Consider the following 19,431-nt stretch of genomic DNA (forward strand, 5'->3'; position numbering starts at 1 on the left):
GGAGGGAGAGGGGGTGGCGTGGAAGAGGCTAGAGATGGCGTCCTGTGTAGGCACGAGCCTGAGGGCACTGGTGACGGCACTGCTGCCACTCTCGCCGACAAGGTATACCACGGGTCCGGTGGTGGCGGCGACGCTGAAGATCTGGGGGCAGTGGAGGCGACACAGGGGCGAGGTGGGAGCCTCGGTTTTGTCCCCGATTCGGGAGAATCATCGGTTCGTTCTGGGAAGGATGGATGGGGGGTTTCGGAGCTGGCATCGGGCAGGGATCAGAAGAATGGGGGACCTGTTCATCGATGGGACATTTGCGAGCCTAGGGGCGCTGGAGGAGAAGTTTGGGCTACCCCGGGAAATGCTTTCAGGTACATGCAAGTGAGGGCGTTTGTGAGGCGGCAGGTGAGGGAATTCCCGCTGATTCCGGCACGTGGGATTCAGGACAGGGTGATTTCGGGTGCATGGGTTGGAGAAGGCAAGGTTTTGGCGATTTACCAGGAGCTGAAGGAAGAGGAGGAGGCCTCGGTGGAGGAGTTAAAGGGCAAGTGGGGCGAGATATATGAGGGTCTGTGGGATGATGCCCTGAGTAGGGTTAACTCTTCCTCCTCTTGCACCAGGCTCAGCCTAATACAGTTGAAAGTTACTCATAGAGCGCATATGACATGGGCGAGGTTGTTGCTAACTTTTGGATTGCTCTTCGTAAATGTTGCTCGTTGTGTCTTTACTTAATTTGCTGTTTTATAACCTTTGCTCTCGAGTCGCCAGGTATCTTTATACCATCACGAGGTTCAAGTTCAAGTGCTGATCAATAACTCAAAACACCAGTTAGTACGTTTCAAATCAAAACACATTTATTATACAGTCAATCACGACTCATGTATAAAACTCTACTTACTAGACTATCTCTAACACTAAACGGCCTATACTTAGCTTTGGAACTGGCCCACCAGGTCAGGGGAACAAATGGCCTTTCGTCCGATTCGGAGTCTGCAGGCTTCAAAGCTGGTATAGACTGGTAGCTAGGAGCACCTGTCTCGTAGCGTGCGTTGACTGGAGGCTTACTTGGTTGGTGCAGCTACTAGGCGGGTCACGGGTTGTTTCGAGCTGCTGAGACCCTGCCAAGAAGGACGAATTGAACTTCAGGACTTTATTTTATAGTCCCCAGCGGCTTCACGCCCTTTTGGGCAGACCCCGTACCTGGTTCCAAGTGATTGGACTAAGTTCTGATCACTTGGATCGATTTCTCCAATACTGGAGCTGTTCCCTAATCGCTGGACGGTTCCTAAGTGTCCGTTGGCCTTCCTTTGTCTTGGCTTCTGCTGGCGCCGAGGAGTCTGGCTTGGCCTTGTTTACCTTAACTGTTTCCAATTGTTCCCAGGGATCGCTCATCAATATGTGGATAGTTGTTAGTTTCAGTGCTATCTGGGTTCCTGCAAGTTCTGAGACACAGGAAACTTTGCACCTGCTTATTTTTCCTGCGTTTGACTGAATTTCCCTGCATTCTTAGTGGATCTCCATTTTAAAGTCAGGAAGTGGCCAACCCAGGTGGCTACAAGGTTGAGTAGGTTATTTGGGGTGGAGATGTGGAAGGTGCTCGGGGAGCCCAGCAAATCACGTCCGTATGTTCTGATCGTGCCCGGCGCTGGATGGGTTTTGTGGGGACTATGTCCAAGGTGGTGAACGCCCGGGTCAAGCAGAGCTGGGGATTATCATTATTTGGGGTATCGGACGAGCCGGGTGTGCAGGAGGCGAAAGAGGCCGGTATTCTGTCCTTTGCCAGGCGGAGGAGTTTGTTACTGTGGCAAGATGCGAAGCCCCCTAGTGTGGAAGCTTGGATCAGTGACATGGCAGGGTTCAAGCTGGAGGAGAAAGTTTGCTTTGCGAGGGTCTGTACAAGGGTTTTCCAGGCAGTGGCAACCGTTCCTAGACTATCTCGCAGAGCGTTAGGTCAGCAGCAGCCCAGGGGCAGGGAGGGGGGGGTTCTTTTGGGGTGGCATTTGGGTTAAGGTGGGTTTTTTCCCCTATTTGTTTTCTACTGTTATATTTGGGGTTTATTGTATTTGGGGGAAATCCAATGTATAATTTCTGCTTTTTCTTTTTCTTGTTTTGGGGGGGGGGGGGGGGGGGGTTGTTGAAAATTTGAATTAATATATTTTCCAAAAAAAATATCATCACAGGCTGAAAGGCCTACTCCTATTATATTCCCTACAACACTACTCCAGTCTCTGACTTGGGAACTGTTTCATTGTACACACTTCAGTACCCTAGGTATTGCTCAGTGTGCCAATACAGCCTCCTTCAGGTAACGATCAGGCCAAGATAGACATATACACATCTAACTACATTGGGTAGGAAATTCTTAAAGGAACATTCCCAAAATATTTTCCTCTGTGCTTACAATATCCAATTTGTACAAGTTGATCTTTTATTTCCTCCAAGTATTAAATATTTAGATCAGATACCTAGCACCCCAATGCATTGCCTTTTCCTGAACATAAATCATAGGTGGCCAATTAAGACTGTAGTTTTTTTTCCTACTCTTGTATGTTCTTGTGCTGCATTCATTTCACCAAAGTTAATTAAAGAAATTCCAAATTATTTCTGCCTCTGAATGAAGAAATCAAAACCTTTGAAATTACCCCTCATTTCACCTTTTTAGTAGCCATAAGCAGATCTTGCATGAGGAAAAGTGGGTTTGATGACTAATCTCTACAATTGATACAAAATTTGAGATAATCATAAAATAATATGTGATGGAAGTCCTGGGCAGCAAAGTTATCATATGACGAGAAAGACCTCTCATGTGATGTTTAAAAAAGTATATTTCATTGCTCCTGGATTTGGTTTTGCACAGTACCATGTTAAATATCTGGCTTCCTTTACGCTAGGTGCAATTTTGCATTTATAGGTCCATTCTATATGGCTAATCAAATTTTTTGACTGTCTTCAGAAGAGTCTTAATTGACTCAAAATGTGAACTCGTTCTCTCTCCACAGATGCTGCCAGACCAGCACTTTTGTTTATGTTTTAGATTTCCAGAACCTGCAGTATTTTGCTTTAATTTTAGTGAATATTTCAACAGTCTGTAACAATCAGTAATTTCAGACTACACCAACAGAATTGCAATGAAGCACATCTTTATTACTCTCTGGCAATGAAATGTGGACTAAATATGGGAATTGTTTTTGTTTTATAAAAAAAAAATCAATCAAATAGTATTCCTTTAAATTAAAATTTCTAAATTATTAACCATATACTAAATTAAAACAATCAGACTCCAAGCAGGGACCAAACCATGGGTTCATAGAAGCCCATGAACTGAAAATCTCAGGTTGTCTGCCAGCAATTTCCTAGGAGTGCAGTGCTGCATTCTCCAATCCAGGGTTTGCTCTAAAGAGGACAATAAAACAAGACACAATAGTCATGTGTGAAAAGGAGGTTTATATTGCTTTTCTTGCACAATATCCCCATTTTACATGTCAACGGTTTGGTTTCTGATTGATATTCCACAATGTAACAGTGTAATTCAACCTTGATTGAAATGAAATTGGAGATTTCCTCCATTTGGACATTAATAAGAATCCCCGTACACGTCTGTAGACCGTCTTAGTGGCTGTCCTCAGCAATGAGTGGGGTTAAGATGGTCTTCAAAGTCTTTTCATAAAAGTCAGTCTCAGGATTAAATTTCCACACATAACCACCAGGAGATTCTATCCATGCCTTAAAAACAGCATTTAGAATGACCAAGTTGTCAAGTGATTTGCTATTTCCACCCACAGATACAAAACTATAGAGAGGAACCCTCTCAGTAAACAAGGAGAAAAATATCAAATACATCTGTCCATTGTCAGCACAGCTCTCTAGCTTTTATTCCCCATATTATTAAATTAGCTTCTTTGGATGTTCAGCATTCAGTAATCATCCTCTTCATCAGAATCCATTACTTTCCTCCTGTTGAACTGAAATACACAAGGGTGTGAATGTGTCAGTTTTTTCGAATATCTCTTGGTATAGTCTGTGTCCTGTTCAAATTATACATGTTCAGCGCTGAGCTTTTATCTCACTCTCAAATTATTCTTCCAAGTTTTTAACTCGCAGCTCTATCTTAAAAGAATGTTACAACTCCCACGTTTAGAGATAACCTGACCTCTCCCAAGGGAAGAAAGTAGCTGTTAAATGTAGAGAGTGCCATTTTCCCTGCAAAGAATATCTGAGCAGTGGTCTTAAAGAGGCAGACCAAATTAATAGTTGATCACAACTATAATCCAGATTACATTTTAGAAACACCAAGGATAATCTATATGTATATTTATTCATTCTCTGAATATAGCAGATGTTTTATGATACAGTTTAAGAAAAACAAAGTTTTTAAAATTTGTGCGAACATCCAGTAAAAAGCAGGTCTAAACTTCATTTAGTTTTTGATTTTCTTGACTAATCCATAGTTGAATTCTGTCAAGCCCAGGAGACTTCCACAGCATGAAGAAAACAGATACACCATGTTAAGCGTAGATCTCTCACAAGCATTGATTGGCACTTGGTTCACCTGTTTCCGACTGTTTGGTCACAGGTAAGAAAAAAAGGGTCCCAATCAACTATGAATATATGAATATTCATATGCAATATTCCCTCTAAATTTTTGTTTACTGGCCAGGTTACAAATTCCTCTGAGCATTATGGGCAGTTTATATTTTAAATCATGTCTGACATTACACTCAAGGTTTCTCCTGTTAAAGTTGACAGTGGCCTGTTTATTTGTTATTACCATATCTTTTGGACTGCAGCTGTTGATTTTTATTTCTGTACTGTAAAACACAAACACTTTCCACAATTTCACCAAAATGACTAGTTGAAGCATCTGTTGACTTGTTTTTCACTAGATGGCCTTTTCTGCAGTCCCACTGTACACTAAAATTAGAACTACATTGTTTTGCTAAAAAGAGTGAGACAGCAAGAATAGCTTTTAAACAATTAAGGGCATAAATCATTAGGCAAGCCAATCCAAATCATGGCAACTACATGATATTTGCATAAATAATCACAAAGTGCTGCAGATACTGGAATCTGAAACAAAAGCAGAAAAGCTCAGCAGGTCTGGCAGCATCTGTGGAGAGACAAAATAGAGTTAATATTTTGAGTCCATATAACTTCTTCAGAGATAAAGGGAGGGAGAAGTGAGATGGATTATATACTGTACAAGATGGGGTGGGGCATCTGGAGTGGTGTAGGATGTCAGTGATTGGTGGGAGCTAGGACAGCTCACGGACACAAAACATTAACTCCATGTTCTCTCTCCACAGATGCTGCCAGGCTTGCTGACAACATATTTGCATTTACCTTGACAATTGTTTGCTTTCCCATTTGTTGGTTGACTTTCTCAAGGATTTCAATCAATCCTGATTCAGAAATCTAAAAACATAAACACAATAATGAAGCTTGGTACGTTTGTAATGGAGCTGGTTTCATTTTTTTAATGCTAGTGATGTGTGCATTTTTAAAAATAAAAACAAAGGGCAGTACATTGCAGAATGCAATGACAATCAGCCTCATCTACCTACTCAAGTAAAGTCAGGACCGATTGAAAACTCAAACAGCCAAAAATCTTAAAAGAAAGCATTAATAACGTCTTCATCTCCCTTCCTGGGCAGCCTTCCATGTTTCACATACCTTCTGAAGCCAGAAAAACATGCTGGCAACATTCCGAATACCAGTCAGTTGCTTGGTGACACTCGAGTGCAGGCTCGAACAACCAGCACTCTCATTTCCTTCCTGGCCATGGCTTGGTTAGGCCCAATCTTTGAGGAACTATAGGCATGAGACCATACCCTATCATTCTGTGAAGCATGGTGGATTGGAATGTGTAAAAGGAAATGCCACCTTCAGCAAACATTACAATTGTTTTCATCATTACAGTTTTCGAATGAGAAGTACTCTCAATTAGTTCCTAAATGAAACATAGTAATTTTAGAACAGAAGATACAGGAGTAGTAGGACAAGCCTACTCCCACTGTCCCATTTTAAGCCCATATTCCTCAATTCCCTTAGTACCCAAAAATGGATGGATCTCTGTCTTGAACATACTCTGTGACTCAGCATCCACAGCGTCTGGGGTAGAGAATTCCAGATTCATAATCCTTGGAGTAAAGGAACTTCTCATCTCGGTCCCAAAAGGCCGACTTCTTATTCTGGGAATGTGATCCCTCAGCCTTGGCTCCCCAGCCAAGGAGACATCCTTGCAGTGTCAACTCTGTCAAGGCTTTTAATGATCTTGCATATTTCAATTCGATCGCCTCTCGTTCTTCTAAATTCTAGGGAATATAGGCTTAACATACTCAAACCTTTCCTCACAGAACAATCCCCTCACGCCAGGAATCAATCTAGGAAACCTTTGTTGCACTCTCTCTGAGGCAAGTATACCCACCCTTAGGAAGGAGACCTAAAATGTACACAGTACTCTAGGTCTCACTAATGCCTGATAGAATTACAGTAAAACTTTTTCAATCCCTTTGCATTAAAGACTAACATATCATCTACCTTTCTAATTACTTCCTGTATCTGCATGTTAGCTTCTTTGTACTACAAAATATGATTAAGATTCAATTTTAATTGACAAAAGAACATGAGTTTGTTATATCCAAACTGACAATGTCTTACTTTTCCACCAAGCTGTCCAAATCTTGCCATCTGGATAAGATAATTCTCCACTGATTTGGCTTTCTCAGGTTTCACCAGAGCCAAATTACTCACTGACAATGAAAAAATACACATGATATGAAGCACACAGAAAACATATTAAAGGAATACTTTAGAAAAGACTAACTAAAAGTATATTTGCAAACCTAGGCATTTTGTAAGATCAAAGATTCAACTTAACTGCACCGGCACTTTATAAAAAAATGTTCCAATCGCTATCCTGCGTTGTGGATGAATACTTCCATTGTATTCTATCTATTTGTTTTTGTTGTGCGAAAATTAAAGACAAACTGCCCGCTGGAAATGTTATTCAGACTCATTGCTAAGGTTGCAAAATGTTCAGCACTCGGTGGCACTTAAACTATAAAGTTGAAAAAGGTTTCCACAGGCAAGTTTCTTTTTCATTTTTGATCATGGAAAATTCTAGTTATTTCTTACTAAAATTGTTTACGAGATTCATCCCTGGATTATGCATTTTAAGTAAAAGCTATATCATAGCATTTACAAGGTTGCAACACTGGCCTTTCCGATTGTGACAGTACATGGACACCACCAGGGGGCAATAATGAGTTAATGATACTTCCACTTTCATCACCTAGTATCAAATACCTGGTTACACTCAGCAGGTTAGGCAGTACCTGTGGAGAAAGAAACAGAGTTAACCTTTCAGTTCAATGACCTTCCGTCAGAACTGAAGAAAGTTAGAGATGTAACAGGTTTTGAACAAGTACAGAAGCAGGAAAAGGGAAGAGAGGACAAGAATAAAAGGGAACATCTGTGATAAGGTGAAGGGCAGGAGCGATTAAACAAAAGAAACAATAGTGCAGGGGATGAGACAAGTAAAAGAACAAAAAAGCTGTCCAGAGGTGGTGCAAATGGGAATCATCACCAACAGCTGCCATTCAAAAAGCAGGCGCCGAGGTTATGATTTGATATTGTTGAACTCAGCATCGAGTCCGGAAGGCTGTAAAGTACCCATTTGAAAGATGAGCCGCTATTTCTCGAACTTCACTGAAAGTGTAGGACACGAGCGGGAATTGGACAGAAAATTAACATGATAGACGACGAGCTCAGAGTCACGTTTGAGGACTGAATGGAGGTGTTTTGCAAAGAGGTCAGCCAATCTGCGTCTGGATACCCGGTGCAGGGGAGACCGCATGGGAGAAGCTAATACAGTTTGCTAAATTGAAAGGACAAGTAAATTGCAGTTCCATCTGGAAAGTGTGTTTGGGACCATGAATGATTGCAAGGGAGGTAAAATGGCAACTGTTGCATCTCCGTGTGATTATATGGAAAGGTCCCTTGGAAGGGGTGACTGAGGATTGGACTATGGTGCAACTGAGGGAATGATCCCTTTCAAATGCTAAAAGGGCACAGGGGAAAGAAGATGTGTTTGGTGGTGGAACTTGCAGAAGATGATATGTTGAATATAAAGGCTGGTGGGCTGAAGGATGAGGACAAAGGGAATTTTATTGAGGTTCTGGGTTGGAAGCGAATGGCTGAGAACAAAAGTTCAGGAAATGGAACGGACATCGCTAAGAGCCTTGCCAACCATGGTTGAGGGGAATCCTCAGTTGACGAAAAAGGAATACACATGGAGAACTGATAATAAAGTGGTATTGTCCAATCAGGAGGAAGAAACAGGAAGTGAATGAGTCCTTATAGGAAGGGGTAGGAGGAAGTCTATTTAAGGATCTGTGGGAGTCAATGGGTTTATAATGGATGCTGTTATCATTGGCAGGGATAAGAATATAAAAGGATATAACATTGGAATTGTATAAAACACTGGTAAGGGCACAACTGGGGTATTGTGTGCAGTTCTGGTCACATTACAGAAGGATGTAATTGCTCTGGAGAGAGTAGAAGAGGTTTACAAGAATGTTGCCACCGCTAGAAAAATGTAGCTACAGGGAGAGATTGGATATGTTGGGGTAATTTTCCTTGGAACAAAGAAGGCCGAGGGTTGTCTTAATTGAGGTGTACAAAATTGTGAGGGGAAATGATAGAGTGGACGGGAGAAAATTATTTCACTTGGTGGAGAATTCTATAACCAGAGGACATAGATTCAAAATAAGTGGCAGAAAGTGTAGAGGGGTCATGAGGAAGAACTTTTTTCCACAGAGGGTAGTGGGAGTCTGGAATTTGCTGCTCGAGTTGGTCGTGGAGGCAGAGACCCCAAACTCTTAAAAAGTACCCGGGTCTGCACGGATGTGCTATAAGATACAGGGCTATGGACCGGGTGGCTGAATGGCCTCCTTCTGTTCTGTAACTTTCCTATGGTTCTATGGATACTGGAACTGTCAAATGACAGAGGGTGTCAGAAGAGTTGTGATGTAGGTGGAAATGTGCTGGTCAAGGAGAGAACTAATAGTATCTAGAGAGGAAGAAATCTTTTCTGTAGGGCAAGAACAAGCTGCAATGATGGATCTACTAGAGCAACTCCATTTGTAGATCTTGGGAAGAGGGTAGAAGTGAGCTCCCCTGGGTACATTAAGAGATCAGAGTGCTGGCAGCTCACAGGGTGATTTCGCCTCCTCCCACAAACAGCAATTTACTTTAGTTTCATTTAGTATACTGCACCTCTGCTCAGTGTATAAATGTGACTCTGGACATCAGGACTGTCATTTTCATTTCCACCACTCCCACTCTGATCTCTGAGCTTTAACAAAAGGTCATCTGGACTCAAAGCGTTAGTTTTTTTCACCCCACAGATGCTGCCAGACCTGCTGGGATTTTCCAGCATTTTCTCTTTTGGTTTCAGATTCCAACATCCGCAGTAATTTGCTTTTATCTGGTCTCTGTCCCTAATATTTCAAGGAAACCCAATGTAAGCATGAGGAGCAGCACTTCACTTTTCAATTGGATACTTTACACTTATGGACTCAACACTGTGTTCAATAATATCACTGTCTCTGTTCCCATTTTTTTGGACAGCAGCATTTCTGCTATTCCTATTTACATCACAACAAGACACATCTTTTGTTTCTTTATTTGTTCCATTATCATCTCCTTTTGCCTTGAACTATCATCGTTTTTGTCATTGAATCTCTCCTGGCTTCCACCTTGTCACAAACCTTTCCTCTTGTTCTTTCCTTCCCACTCTCTCCCTATACCTGCTTAAAACTTCTTACATCTCCAACTTTTTCCAATTCCAAGGCAAGATCATCAACCTGAAATGTTAATTCTGTTTCCTTCTGCTGCCTGACTTGCTGAATCTTTCCAGCATTTTTGTTTTTATTTCAGATTTCCAAAATCAGCAGGATTTTGCTTCATTATAATTATATACTTATTCAATAGTGTTTGGTCACTGGCATCTGTGATCCAATGCAAACAACTGGATTACAGCGACACAGGTAATATAACAAATTAACTTCTGGAACCATTATTTAATCGTACCAAATATATCCATTACTTCCATTTATGCAATGCTGAAGGAAAAGAATCTTAAGAGGCTTTGGGCACAGGAATCGTATGCAGCGGTGTGCACAGGGGTGCTGATTAAGCCTGACATGATGTAGGATAGGAATCGGCAGCAGAGTTCTTTTTATGTATTTTTTATATTAGAGAGTTACCATTGTTACAAATAAAGCCGCAAACCCTCAAAACTGTTTCAGTACAGCTTAAATGCTTCTGCGTACCGGTATATAGAAAAAGACAGGAGAACACTAACACAGTTGGTTCAGCTTAATCATTAAACTTGGTACCTCTGTTCATACAGGGGGAAAACAATGAACAGATTAGCAAGATAATGGGGGAAAGAGGATAGCTCCGTGAAAGTATGGTAAAATAGTGCACACCGTCACATGTAGCGATTGTTCATACACCCAAAGAAAAGATAGGATTAGATTTTCACGCCCCATTTGGGCGTGCACCAAAACATACCACCCCAACTCCAATTATACCAGGCACTAATGTCACATTATAAAGGACATGAGACCTGTCTGTGTCTTTGCAGGATCCTGCTAATTATTCTTTAACCCCAAAACAAAAAAAAGTGAAGATATTAGCTCAAAGGGCAGAAAATGAAAGGATAAAATAATACCAAAAAAGAATGGGATCTCTGGATAAAGCCTTGAGCATTTTAGGGCAGAACGGTAGCTCAAGTGGTTAGCACGGTGGCTTCACAGCGCTAGGGTCCCAGGTTCGATTCCCTGCTGGGTCACTGTCTGTGCGGAGTCTGCACGTTCTCCCCGTGTCTGCGTGGGTTTCCTCCGTGTGCTCCGGTTTCCTCCCACAGTCCAAAGACATGCAGGTTAGGTGGATTGGCCATGATAAATTGCCCTTAGTGACCAAAAAGGTTAGATGGGGTTATTGGGATAGGGTGGAAGTGAGGGCTTAAGTGGGTCGGTGCAGACTCGATGGCCGAATGGCCTCCTTCTGCACTGTATGTTCTATGCATGCCCTCCTCCACAGGACAACAAAGAGAAAGTTACACAATACACTGAATCCCTTATGGGCCAAAATACAACCTTTTGGGACCTAACGCAGCCTCCCAAGACCTCCAAGCAATGAAAGGATACCCCAGGAAAAGAAGCTCAACAGGATACCGCCAATGGTACAAGGCGTGGCTTGGCATTGCACACTTTCACATACAGAAGCCAAGTCAAGGTTTCTTACACCATGCCAAGACTCGCAACACAACAAACCTCACTCCTCTCCAGCAAAATCAGAGGCACTGTTCTGGCCCTGCCATTACCGGAAAACTTAAACCATTTTCCAGGATGGAAACCCCACCGATAAGAACAGTCAAGACATCCACCAATGGGGTATCTCAGGAAGGGATACAATTCCTCTCCCCCGGCAAGGTAAGGAAACCCTCTAGAATTAAATATGATAAATCAGAGCCTGTATCAGCACCACTACTACCCAGATAAAGAAAGGAAACCTCCAGAAAGAGAGGAACACCAGGAATAGCCAGTAGACATCAGACGTGGTTTAGCAACGTACACTTTCACCACAAGGATGCCAGGAACAGAATAGCATATCCTCATAAGTAACAGGGGAGCCCAAGCCTCAAGGAGGACAACAGACTGCAGGTGCCTAAAATTGACCACTTGGAGGAGGGCGCCCTTCTCCTGCATCCAACCTAATCTCCAACCGAAGAAAGACTTAACAAAGTTGAACAAAAGCACTCAGCTTGCATTCAAGCCCTGCAGCCAACAGGATACGGCATCACCAGGGGAATCAAACCTCAAGGAGAGCGGTCCTGAAGCCCACAAATGGGGACATCTCGAGAGGGTGACCTACTCCCCTGCCCAACATACCCTCCACCGTACCCGGATATATAGTTATTACTGGCCTAAAAATGTACCCTCTCCATGTAAAAACAAGGATTAGAGCACATAAAAAAAACAAAACGGGTAAATGCTGCACAACCCTCACATTATTCCGATAAATACTGCACAACCCTTGTTATTCAACAGCATGATTTTCACTGTATAACAGTGAGAGGCGGCAGATGCTGCTGTGCTCATGTATCATACACCCTTGTCAAAAGGCAATAACACAAAATCAGGGGTTAACACAAGGAACAAAGGATTAATGATAAATTGCAGGATAAGATGCAAAGAAATCTCAGCAGGTCTGACAGCATCTGTGGAGAGAGAACGGAGCTAATGTTTTGATTCCAGTCATCCAGACTGGAAGCTTTAGCTCCGTTTTCTCTACACAGATGCTGTCAGACCTGCTGAGACTTTCCAGCATTGTCTGTTTTTGTTTCAGATTCCAGCATCCGAAGTAATTTGCTTTTATGCAGGATAAGATAACCATCCATGGAGCTTGGAAAGGCCAAAGCCATGATAGGATTGTTGAGCAACATCCAGGATCTATCCAGCATTTCAATGAAGCCTTTGCACCTCCGCCATATCGTCGTCCCGAAGCCCCAGTAAATAGAAACCCAGGCCCGAGTGGGTGGCAAAGACTCGCCACGTTCGGCCACCTCCAACCCTTCTTAACGAACATAGAGGACAAGACAACGCAAGTTCAGTGGTCAGAGTCCCCGACCGACCCCAGGCCTCGAAGACCAGATACAATGTGCTCCATCGAACTTTAAATGCCCAGCCTTCAAATCGAGATTGTGAAAGCATGGCATCCAGTTCTCAAATTCGGCTGGGAATTCACCCCTAGCTCTCCTCGGGATATCAGGCACACGGACTCCCTGTCTGGCCCCATCTCCCCGAATTGACCAGAACATTCGACATACCGTGCAGCATAATTTCCAAGGGCTGTTGGTGAACCCCCACTAAGGAAACTGCCCTATTGACTGACAGGATTCTCTTCTCTGTTTCATCCATTCGCTTTAGGTATCTCGCAGTTCATCAGTGTGTGCACCAATAATCTGTGCCAGGGAATAGTTGTTGTCCACTTCATTCATAATGCCAGCCATCATCTCGATGCCAGTGGCATCACTGAAGCATAGGCCCACTCACCAGTGAAGCCACCACTGCGAAATGGTCGCCAACCCGGCCGTCTCTGACCACCTCAATAAAACAAGGATTTTCATGACTTAACTAGGCTCCCCATCACCAAAATCTAGCCAGGATCTTGCAGGAACATAACATAGAACATACACACAAGAGTCAAATAATTATGGGCTGTGCACAGGATAAAAAAAGATGAGTAATGCCAAAACTCGTGAAAACGCAGCCGCTCCCGCGTTTACCGCCCCCCTCCCTCCCTCTAGCAACAGCTTTTTAGTTCACCTGATATTTCCAGACGGACGAGAAATGGTTAAGGGGAATGTTGAAGATTTGAACCTATAATTGACAAAGGCATAGATGAGTGTTTCAGCAGCACTTGGGCTGAGGCAGGTACAAAGGTGGGTGGAGCAGGTGTTATTTGTGGAAGAAGAGTGACTGAGCCAGTTCAGGGTCAAAATGTGCCCGTGGGGTTGCAAACAGCTTGAGATAACAGCTGGAGGAGCAGTCAAATTGATGGTTATTTGTGGCAGCCATCAAAAGCAGTAGCTTGTCTAATGTTTAAATGGAGGACACTGTGATCCATCCATAACTTTAAAAAAAATTAATTGATGGGATGTGGGTACCTCTGGTTAGGCCAGCATTTATTGCCTACCCTTAATTGCGCTGGAGAATGATGGTGAGCTGCCTCCAGTCCCTGAAGTGTAGGTACACCCACAGTGTTGTAAGGGAGGGAGTTCCAGGATTTTGACCCACCGACAGTGAGGGAACAGTGATATATTTCCAAGCCATGATGGTGAGTGGCTTGCAGGGGAAGGTCCGGGTGATGGTGTTTCCAGGTATCTGCTGCTCTTGTCATTCCAGTTGGTAGTTTTTGAGAGTTTTGAAGGTACTGTCTAAGGAACCTTGGTGAGTTTCTACAGTGCATCTTGCAGATGGTACACATGGCTGCTATTCTTCGTTCCGAGGTGGAAGGAATGAATGCTTGTGGCATTCAAACTGGACATGGACAGGTCACCTGACGACACAGAGGGTTCTAAAGAAGTGTTGGAGAAGTCAAATTGGCTGCTCAGCATACATGTAGAACCTGATCCCACATCTTTGGATGATGTTGCCAAAAATGTAGACAAAGAGGGGGCGAAGGTTCCTCAGGGAACTCCCAAGGTAATGGTGCAGCAGCCAGAAGAGAGTTCTCTACTGGAAATGCTTTGACTGCAATCAGATAGGCATGGGCAGTCCACTCAGCTAGACAACAGAAGAGAAGCATTAGAGAACAATGATGTGGTCAACTATGTCAAAGGCTTCAAAAAGGTGGAGAAGGAGGGATAAGCACTGGTTTAGCACAGTGGGCTAAATAGCTGGCTTTTAAAGCAGACCCAGGCAGGCCAGCAGCACAGGTTCAATTCCCGTACCAGCCTCCCCGAACAGGCGGCGGAATGTGGCGACTAGGGGATTTTCACAGTAACTTCATTTGAAGCCTACTTGTGACAATAAGCGATTTTCATTTCATTTATTTCACAAAGGATGTAGTTTGTGACATGAAATTAGGGCTGTGGGTGGCAACCGGAATGGAAAGGCTCAAACGTGAAGCAGGAAAAGTAAGCACATATGAGCGATAATAACACATTCAATGACTTTGGAGAAGGGAGGCTGAAGTTGTGGCAGAGTTGGCGAAGACAAAAGGTTTTGATGATGGCTGATTTGAAAAAGAGTGCCCGAGGGGACAAAACTATACGCTACAATAAAAATATCTTCAGCATTTTGCTATTATTCAGCTGTTTGATGTCCCTGATAAGAAGCCTGGGGTTGTCTTTATATTCTTGGATGATCCTCAAATGATGCACGATAGGAGGAAAATTAGGGAGTACCCAGCCAGATCATGCAATGGATGGCTAAATCATTTCTGTTCCAGATGCACTAAAGTCTGCACCCCTTGAACTTGAGGGAGTAAAGATGCATATCCTCTCAAAGTAAAAGACCAGAAGTAATAGTAGTTGGGCACAAGGATATCAAAGGTGAGAGAGTGATTGATTAATGGCTGCATAAGTATTGTAGTGAATGCAGGTTCAAACTACCAACGATTAGTCTTTGAAGTGCAGCTGTAAGTGAGGTGGCAGAGCTTACTCCTCAAAAGGTGAACACGGGAGGAAGTGGAGGTAAAAGCAGGCAGGATGAGAAGAGAGTGCAAGAGAGTAGTGATTAAGGATGAGTTGTCAGTCAGAGCAGAATCTGTGCGAGGGAAGGAGGAGTGATGATATCCAGATGAGAAACTTATGGTGCGGTTCTCTCTTATAAAGTTTATGTTACTCCTGCTTCTAGTTGATTTTGGCCAAAATAATAAATTGATCAATGTACTTTGTAACCATTTTCTTTCATCAATGCCAATCAGTTAGAGATCCTATAGTCTATTAAGTGACATTTTACCACTGTTTTAATTTAGAGCTGTAATGTAGACTTTTCAATTACTTACATCTGGCACGAGCAGATTGATCTAAAACTTGAGCAAGAATACTATTCCTCATTTCGGACTCCCTGCAATCACAATGTGTTCACATTAGGAGGTATGAATCAGTATTGCACTGCTTCCAATAAAATCAAAAGCAAGAAAATAAAAACAATGTTACTTGCTGAGAACTGGGGCAGTTTTCCATGCAAGAATCAAAATGTGGACTTAATGTAGTTAAAATAATTTGAAATAATGACATGCTCTATTGCAAGTTCTGCTAAAGAAACAAATTTAAACATAGAATAATCCAGTGTGTCAACACACCACAGAACGGTTTAAAGCATTTTCATACTTGGTACTGCTGAATTGCCAAATCTATTAGGCCACGGGTTTTTCTAAAGGGGGAAAGAAAATGCAGAGGGCATATCATCTCCTCACAATCTTACACATTCCCATTTCCTCCACAGTGGCCATTTACAAATAGGCAATTGCTAAATCTTTGCTGGGAGTGGCAAATGACTAAGAGTAAATACTGCGGTAAATTTTATTTTTAAATGGTTGCCATTCTTACCGCTGTTTCGCCTCTTGCTGGTTTTGCTGCTCGTCGGGAGCATCCTAAGATACAAATACTTCAAAGGTTATGACATTTATTCACAAATGCAAGTTGATTTAAAAAAACACTCGACAATTATACTGATCAAGATAACATGTCTAAGGCATGATTATTGAAGAAGCTCACAATATTTCAAGTTCCATGACTGCGTCATACATGAAATAAAGATTGGTTACACAAATTGACAGTTTTCATCTACTAGGGGCTTTTCACATTAACTTCATTGCAGTGTTAATGTAAGTCTACTTGTGACAATAAAGATTTTTTAAAAATGAATTGCAAATGCAACAATCAATAATTGGCAAGTGACAAAAGTTTTTGTAAAACCCTACGTAACTTCAAATGATCATTGGCCAAAAGTGAATAGAGCTACTCAATCTGTGGAAAATTACATATATTAGGTAGTGTAGGCAACAGATTTAGCTGAAAAGCAATCTTAACTAATAATCTGAAGGTGGACAATGGAAATGCTTTTGCCCCTGTTAATTAGTCTGTTAACAACATATCTCAAAAACTAATAGACAGATTTCAACAAGAATCAATATAGATTATGGAAGTACTGATTGGAATTTGGTGAAGATGTGGATCTGTATTCTGGAAGCTTTTAAAAATCCATTAGTGGGAAATAGATTTATAGAATGTTGTTGGTCGTTTTATTTACACTGTGCCAATTGTTTCAGAGTATTGTAGCTTGTCACAGCTGCCAAAATGTGAACAAAGTTTTCAGAGCAGGTTGTTAGAGGTCGATTGGCCTGCAGCCTCCGGTAGGATTACAGTTCTTAATAAGATTGATTTTCAGCTTTGTGCAAGCAGACAATGAAAAGCTTCATGAGCTGCATAATTGTAATGATGCTGAGTTAAACATATTTTGGAATGCACTCCACTGAGTGCCCCCCCTTCACTGTTCCTTTTATAATGCTAATTTCAACCCCTGCTGAAGACTGGCCCATATCACACTTTGCTGTAAAATACTTCAGCTAGTTCGCTTTCAGGGCCAGAGAGGTTGACTGGCACTGCAGCAACATCAATATAATCATCAAAATGCGTACTTGTGCAGTTCTGTAGAGGCCTTTTAACTTTCCATGGGGAGGGTGTTGCGAGGCGAATGACAGAGCAAATCATCCTGTATTGCAATCCAGCAGGTATCTCTCCCTCACCACAAGACTTACACATTAGTTGGTGAGCCCACTAAACATATTCTAACGTCGAAACGTGGGCTATGTGCGCTGCTAAATTCACTAGCAATGCTGGGTTTAGCAGCTTCTCGCGTTTTAGAAAGGGGAATCTGTTTGCACTGTATGCAATGCAAACATTCCAACAACCTGGCCATGAACTATATTTCTGAGCAGTCAACGTGTGTAGCGTTGGCAGGCGCTACGGGGCAGTTGGAGAGGGTGAAATCAGGCAGGGTTTCTGCAGCGGGTAGTAAACACACTGCAGCCTCTTCCCCGGCCTGTTCCCTGGCTGACAGGTGCAGCATGACGTCCCAGCCGAATAGTAAACTCGCCTCTGAGGGGTGAGGGGCATTGGGAGGGAGTCGGTGGAGTTAATCAAAGGGAAACGTGGGGAATGGGTGAATGAAATTCATTATGCAGATAGCCAGGGTGCGATGGGAGTTACAGGCCGATCAGTCTATCGGCAAAATATAATCAGGGAGCCCGGCTCGCCACTGCCCCCAGGCCGGGTTGCAGTGAGGCGGTGCGAGCCTGGCTGCAGCGGCCGGGTTATCAGCGCCCACCGCGGGCCCACAGCCCCGCTCCTTCGCCTTACCCCGCGCTGAGCCCGCAACTCGGCGAGTCTCTGGCGCCGGATCGCCTCCAATTCCTGATCCTCCATCGCGCGAAAGGCCTCCGTCCGGTTCAGAATGCAGAGACCACACCGATGAACTGATAGAACCGCGCCGCCCTCCGCCGACAGCGCCAACTGATGGAACCGCAGCAACCCGCCCGCCCACAGCGGCGCCAGCGGCAATTGATAGAATATCGGCAGCCCAGCGCCGCCAGCGGGAACTGACACAGCCGCCCTATCCTCCGCCGACAGCGCCGCATGCGGGAACTAATAGAACCGCGGCAGCCCTCCGTCAACAGCGCTGCCAGCGGGAACTGATGGAACAGTGGTGGCCTTCCGCCATCAGCGCCGCCAGCGGGCAATGATAGAACAGCGGTGGCCTCCGCCGCCAGCGCCGCCAGCGGGCAATGATAGAACAGCGGCGGCCTCCGCCGCCAGCGCCGCCAGCGGGAACGGAGAGAGCCACCCTGTCCGCCATCAGCGTTGCCAGTGGGAACTGATGTCTCAAAACAGTTTAAAACCAATTAATTACTTTTGAATGCAGTCACTTATTATAATAAGCAGCAAATTTCCGTAAAGAGTATTGAGATGATGTCCATATAATGGCCAGAACTTCCGAGTTCCAGGACAGTGTCTCTGGGGAGTACCCCAAAGATGTGCTGGGACCCACTATTATGATCCAATTACTTGCAAGGAGTGCCTCTTTAAAATTGATTCAATGACTGTATTGAGATACCAATTGTGGTAAGCCACTGTATTGTATTGTATTGTTACATGCCTGGGCTTGTCCCTGCTGGCTCCGCCTGTGGCTCCTCCCCTCGGGCTGATGTATAAAGGTGGCTGCTCTCCGATCCAGTTCGGGATCAGAGGCCAGGAGGCTTGCTGTTTAGTGTATTAAAGCCTCAGTTATGTTCATCACTCGTCATGTGTTTATTGATGGCATATAAATTTCACACTAAACTTCGAAGATGAACTCATCACTCAAGCCTGATCGCCTGGGGCTGGACCCACAGGCAACTGACGCCACGGAAACATTCGAGCACTGGCTAAGCTGCTTCGAAGCGTACCGCGGATCCTTCACCGAAGACTTCACAGACCTCCAGAAGAAGTAGATCCTCCACGCAAGGGTGAGCCCAAGAGTCTTTCTTCTCATCAGGGACGCCCCCTCGTATGCGGAGGCAATAATGCTGCTGAAGGGACAATATGTGAAGTCCATTAACGAGGTGTATACTAGGCACCACCTTGCCACGAGACGACAACGCCCTGGGGAAGCACTTGCAAAATTCCTGCGTGCTCTGCGGGGACCCAGCCGGAACTGTGGTTGCCAGTGGGGCAAGATCAAGAATGACAAGATTCTGAGGTGGAGGATCAAGCTCTCCATCTACAACTACGATATCTTGTACCGACCTGGGAAGCTCAATGAGCTCCCAGATGCCCTATTCCACGGTACATGTGCCAGCGCACAAGTAGACCGACTCTGGGCC

General features: G+C 43.7%; 1 protein-coding gene across 1 annotated transcript; it reads right to left on the minus strand.

Moving 5' to 3' along the window:
- Nucleotides 1-3,412: 3,412 nt before the first annotated feature.
- pdcd5 (programmed cell death 5) lies at nucleotides 3,413-18,103 on the minus strand. The gene is made up of 6 exons (XM_072518109.1): nucleotides 17,930-18,103; nucleotides 16,118-16,161; nucleotides 15,571-15,632; nucleotides 6,646-6,737; nucleotides 5,329-5,400; nucleotides 3,413-3,950 (listed from the first exon to the last, which is right to left on the minus strand). The coding sequence occupies exons 1-6, from the start codon at nucleotides 17,993-17,995 to the stop codon at nucleotides 3,903-3,905; spliced, it is 384 nt and encodes a 127-aa protein (XP_072374210.1). The 5' UTR covers nucleotides 17,996-18,103; the 3' UTR covers nucleotides 3,413-3,902.
- Between the last annotated feature and the right edge of the window lie 1,328 nt (nucleotides 18,104-19,431).

Source organism: Scyliorhinus torazame, chromosome 10 (assembly GCF_047496885.1).
Source record: "Scyliorhinus torazame isolate Kashiwa2021f chromosome 10, sScyTor2.1, whole genome shotgun sequence".
NCBI classification, from domain to species: Eukaryota; Metazoa; Chordata; class Chondrichthyes; order Carcharhiniformes; family Scyliorhinidae; genus Scyliorhinus; species Scyliorhinus torazame.

Bases quoted from the DNA above. Each gene is read 5' to 3' on its own strand.
- pdcd5 (XM_072518109.1), bottom strand. From the start codon at position 17,995: ATGGAGGATCAGGAATTGGAGGCGATCCGGCGCCAGAGACTCGCCGAG. The intron at 16,162-17,929 runs GTAAGGCGAAGG...TTTGTATCTTAG, and splicing joins AGTTGCGGGCTCAGCGCGGG to GATGCTCCCGACGAGCAGCA. The intron at 15,633-16,117 runs GTAAGAATGGCA...TTGTGATTGCAG, and splicing joins CAGCAAGAGGCGAAACAGCG to GGAGTCCGAAATGAGGAATA.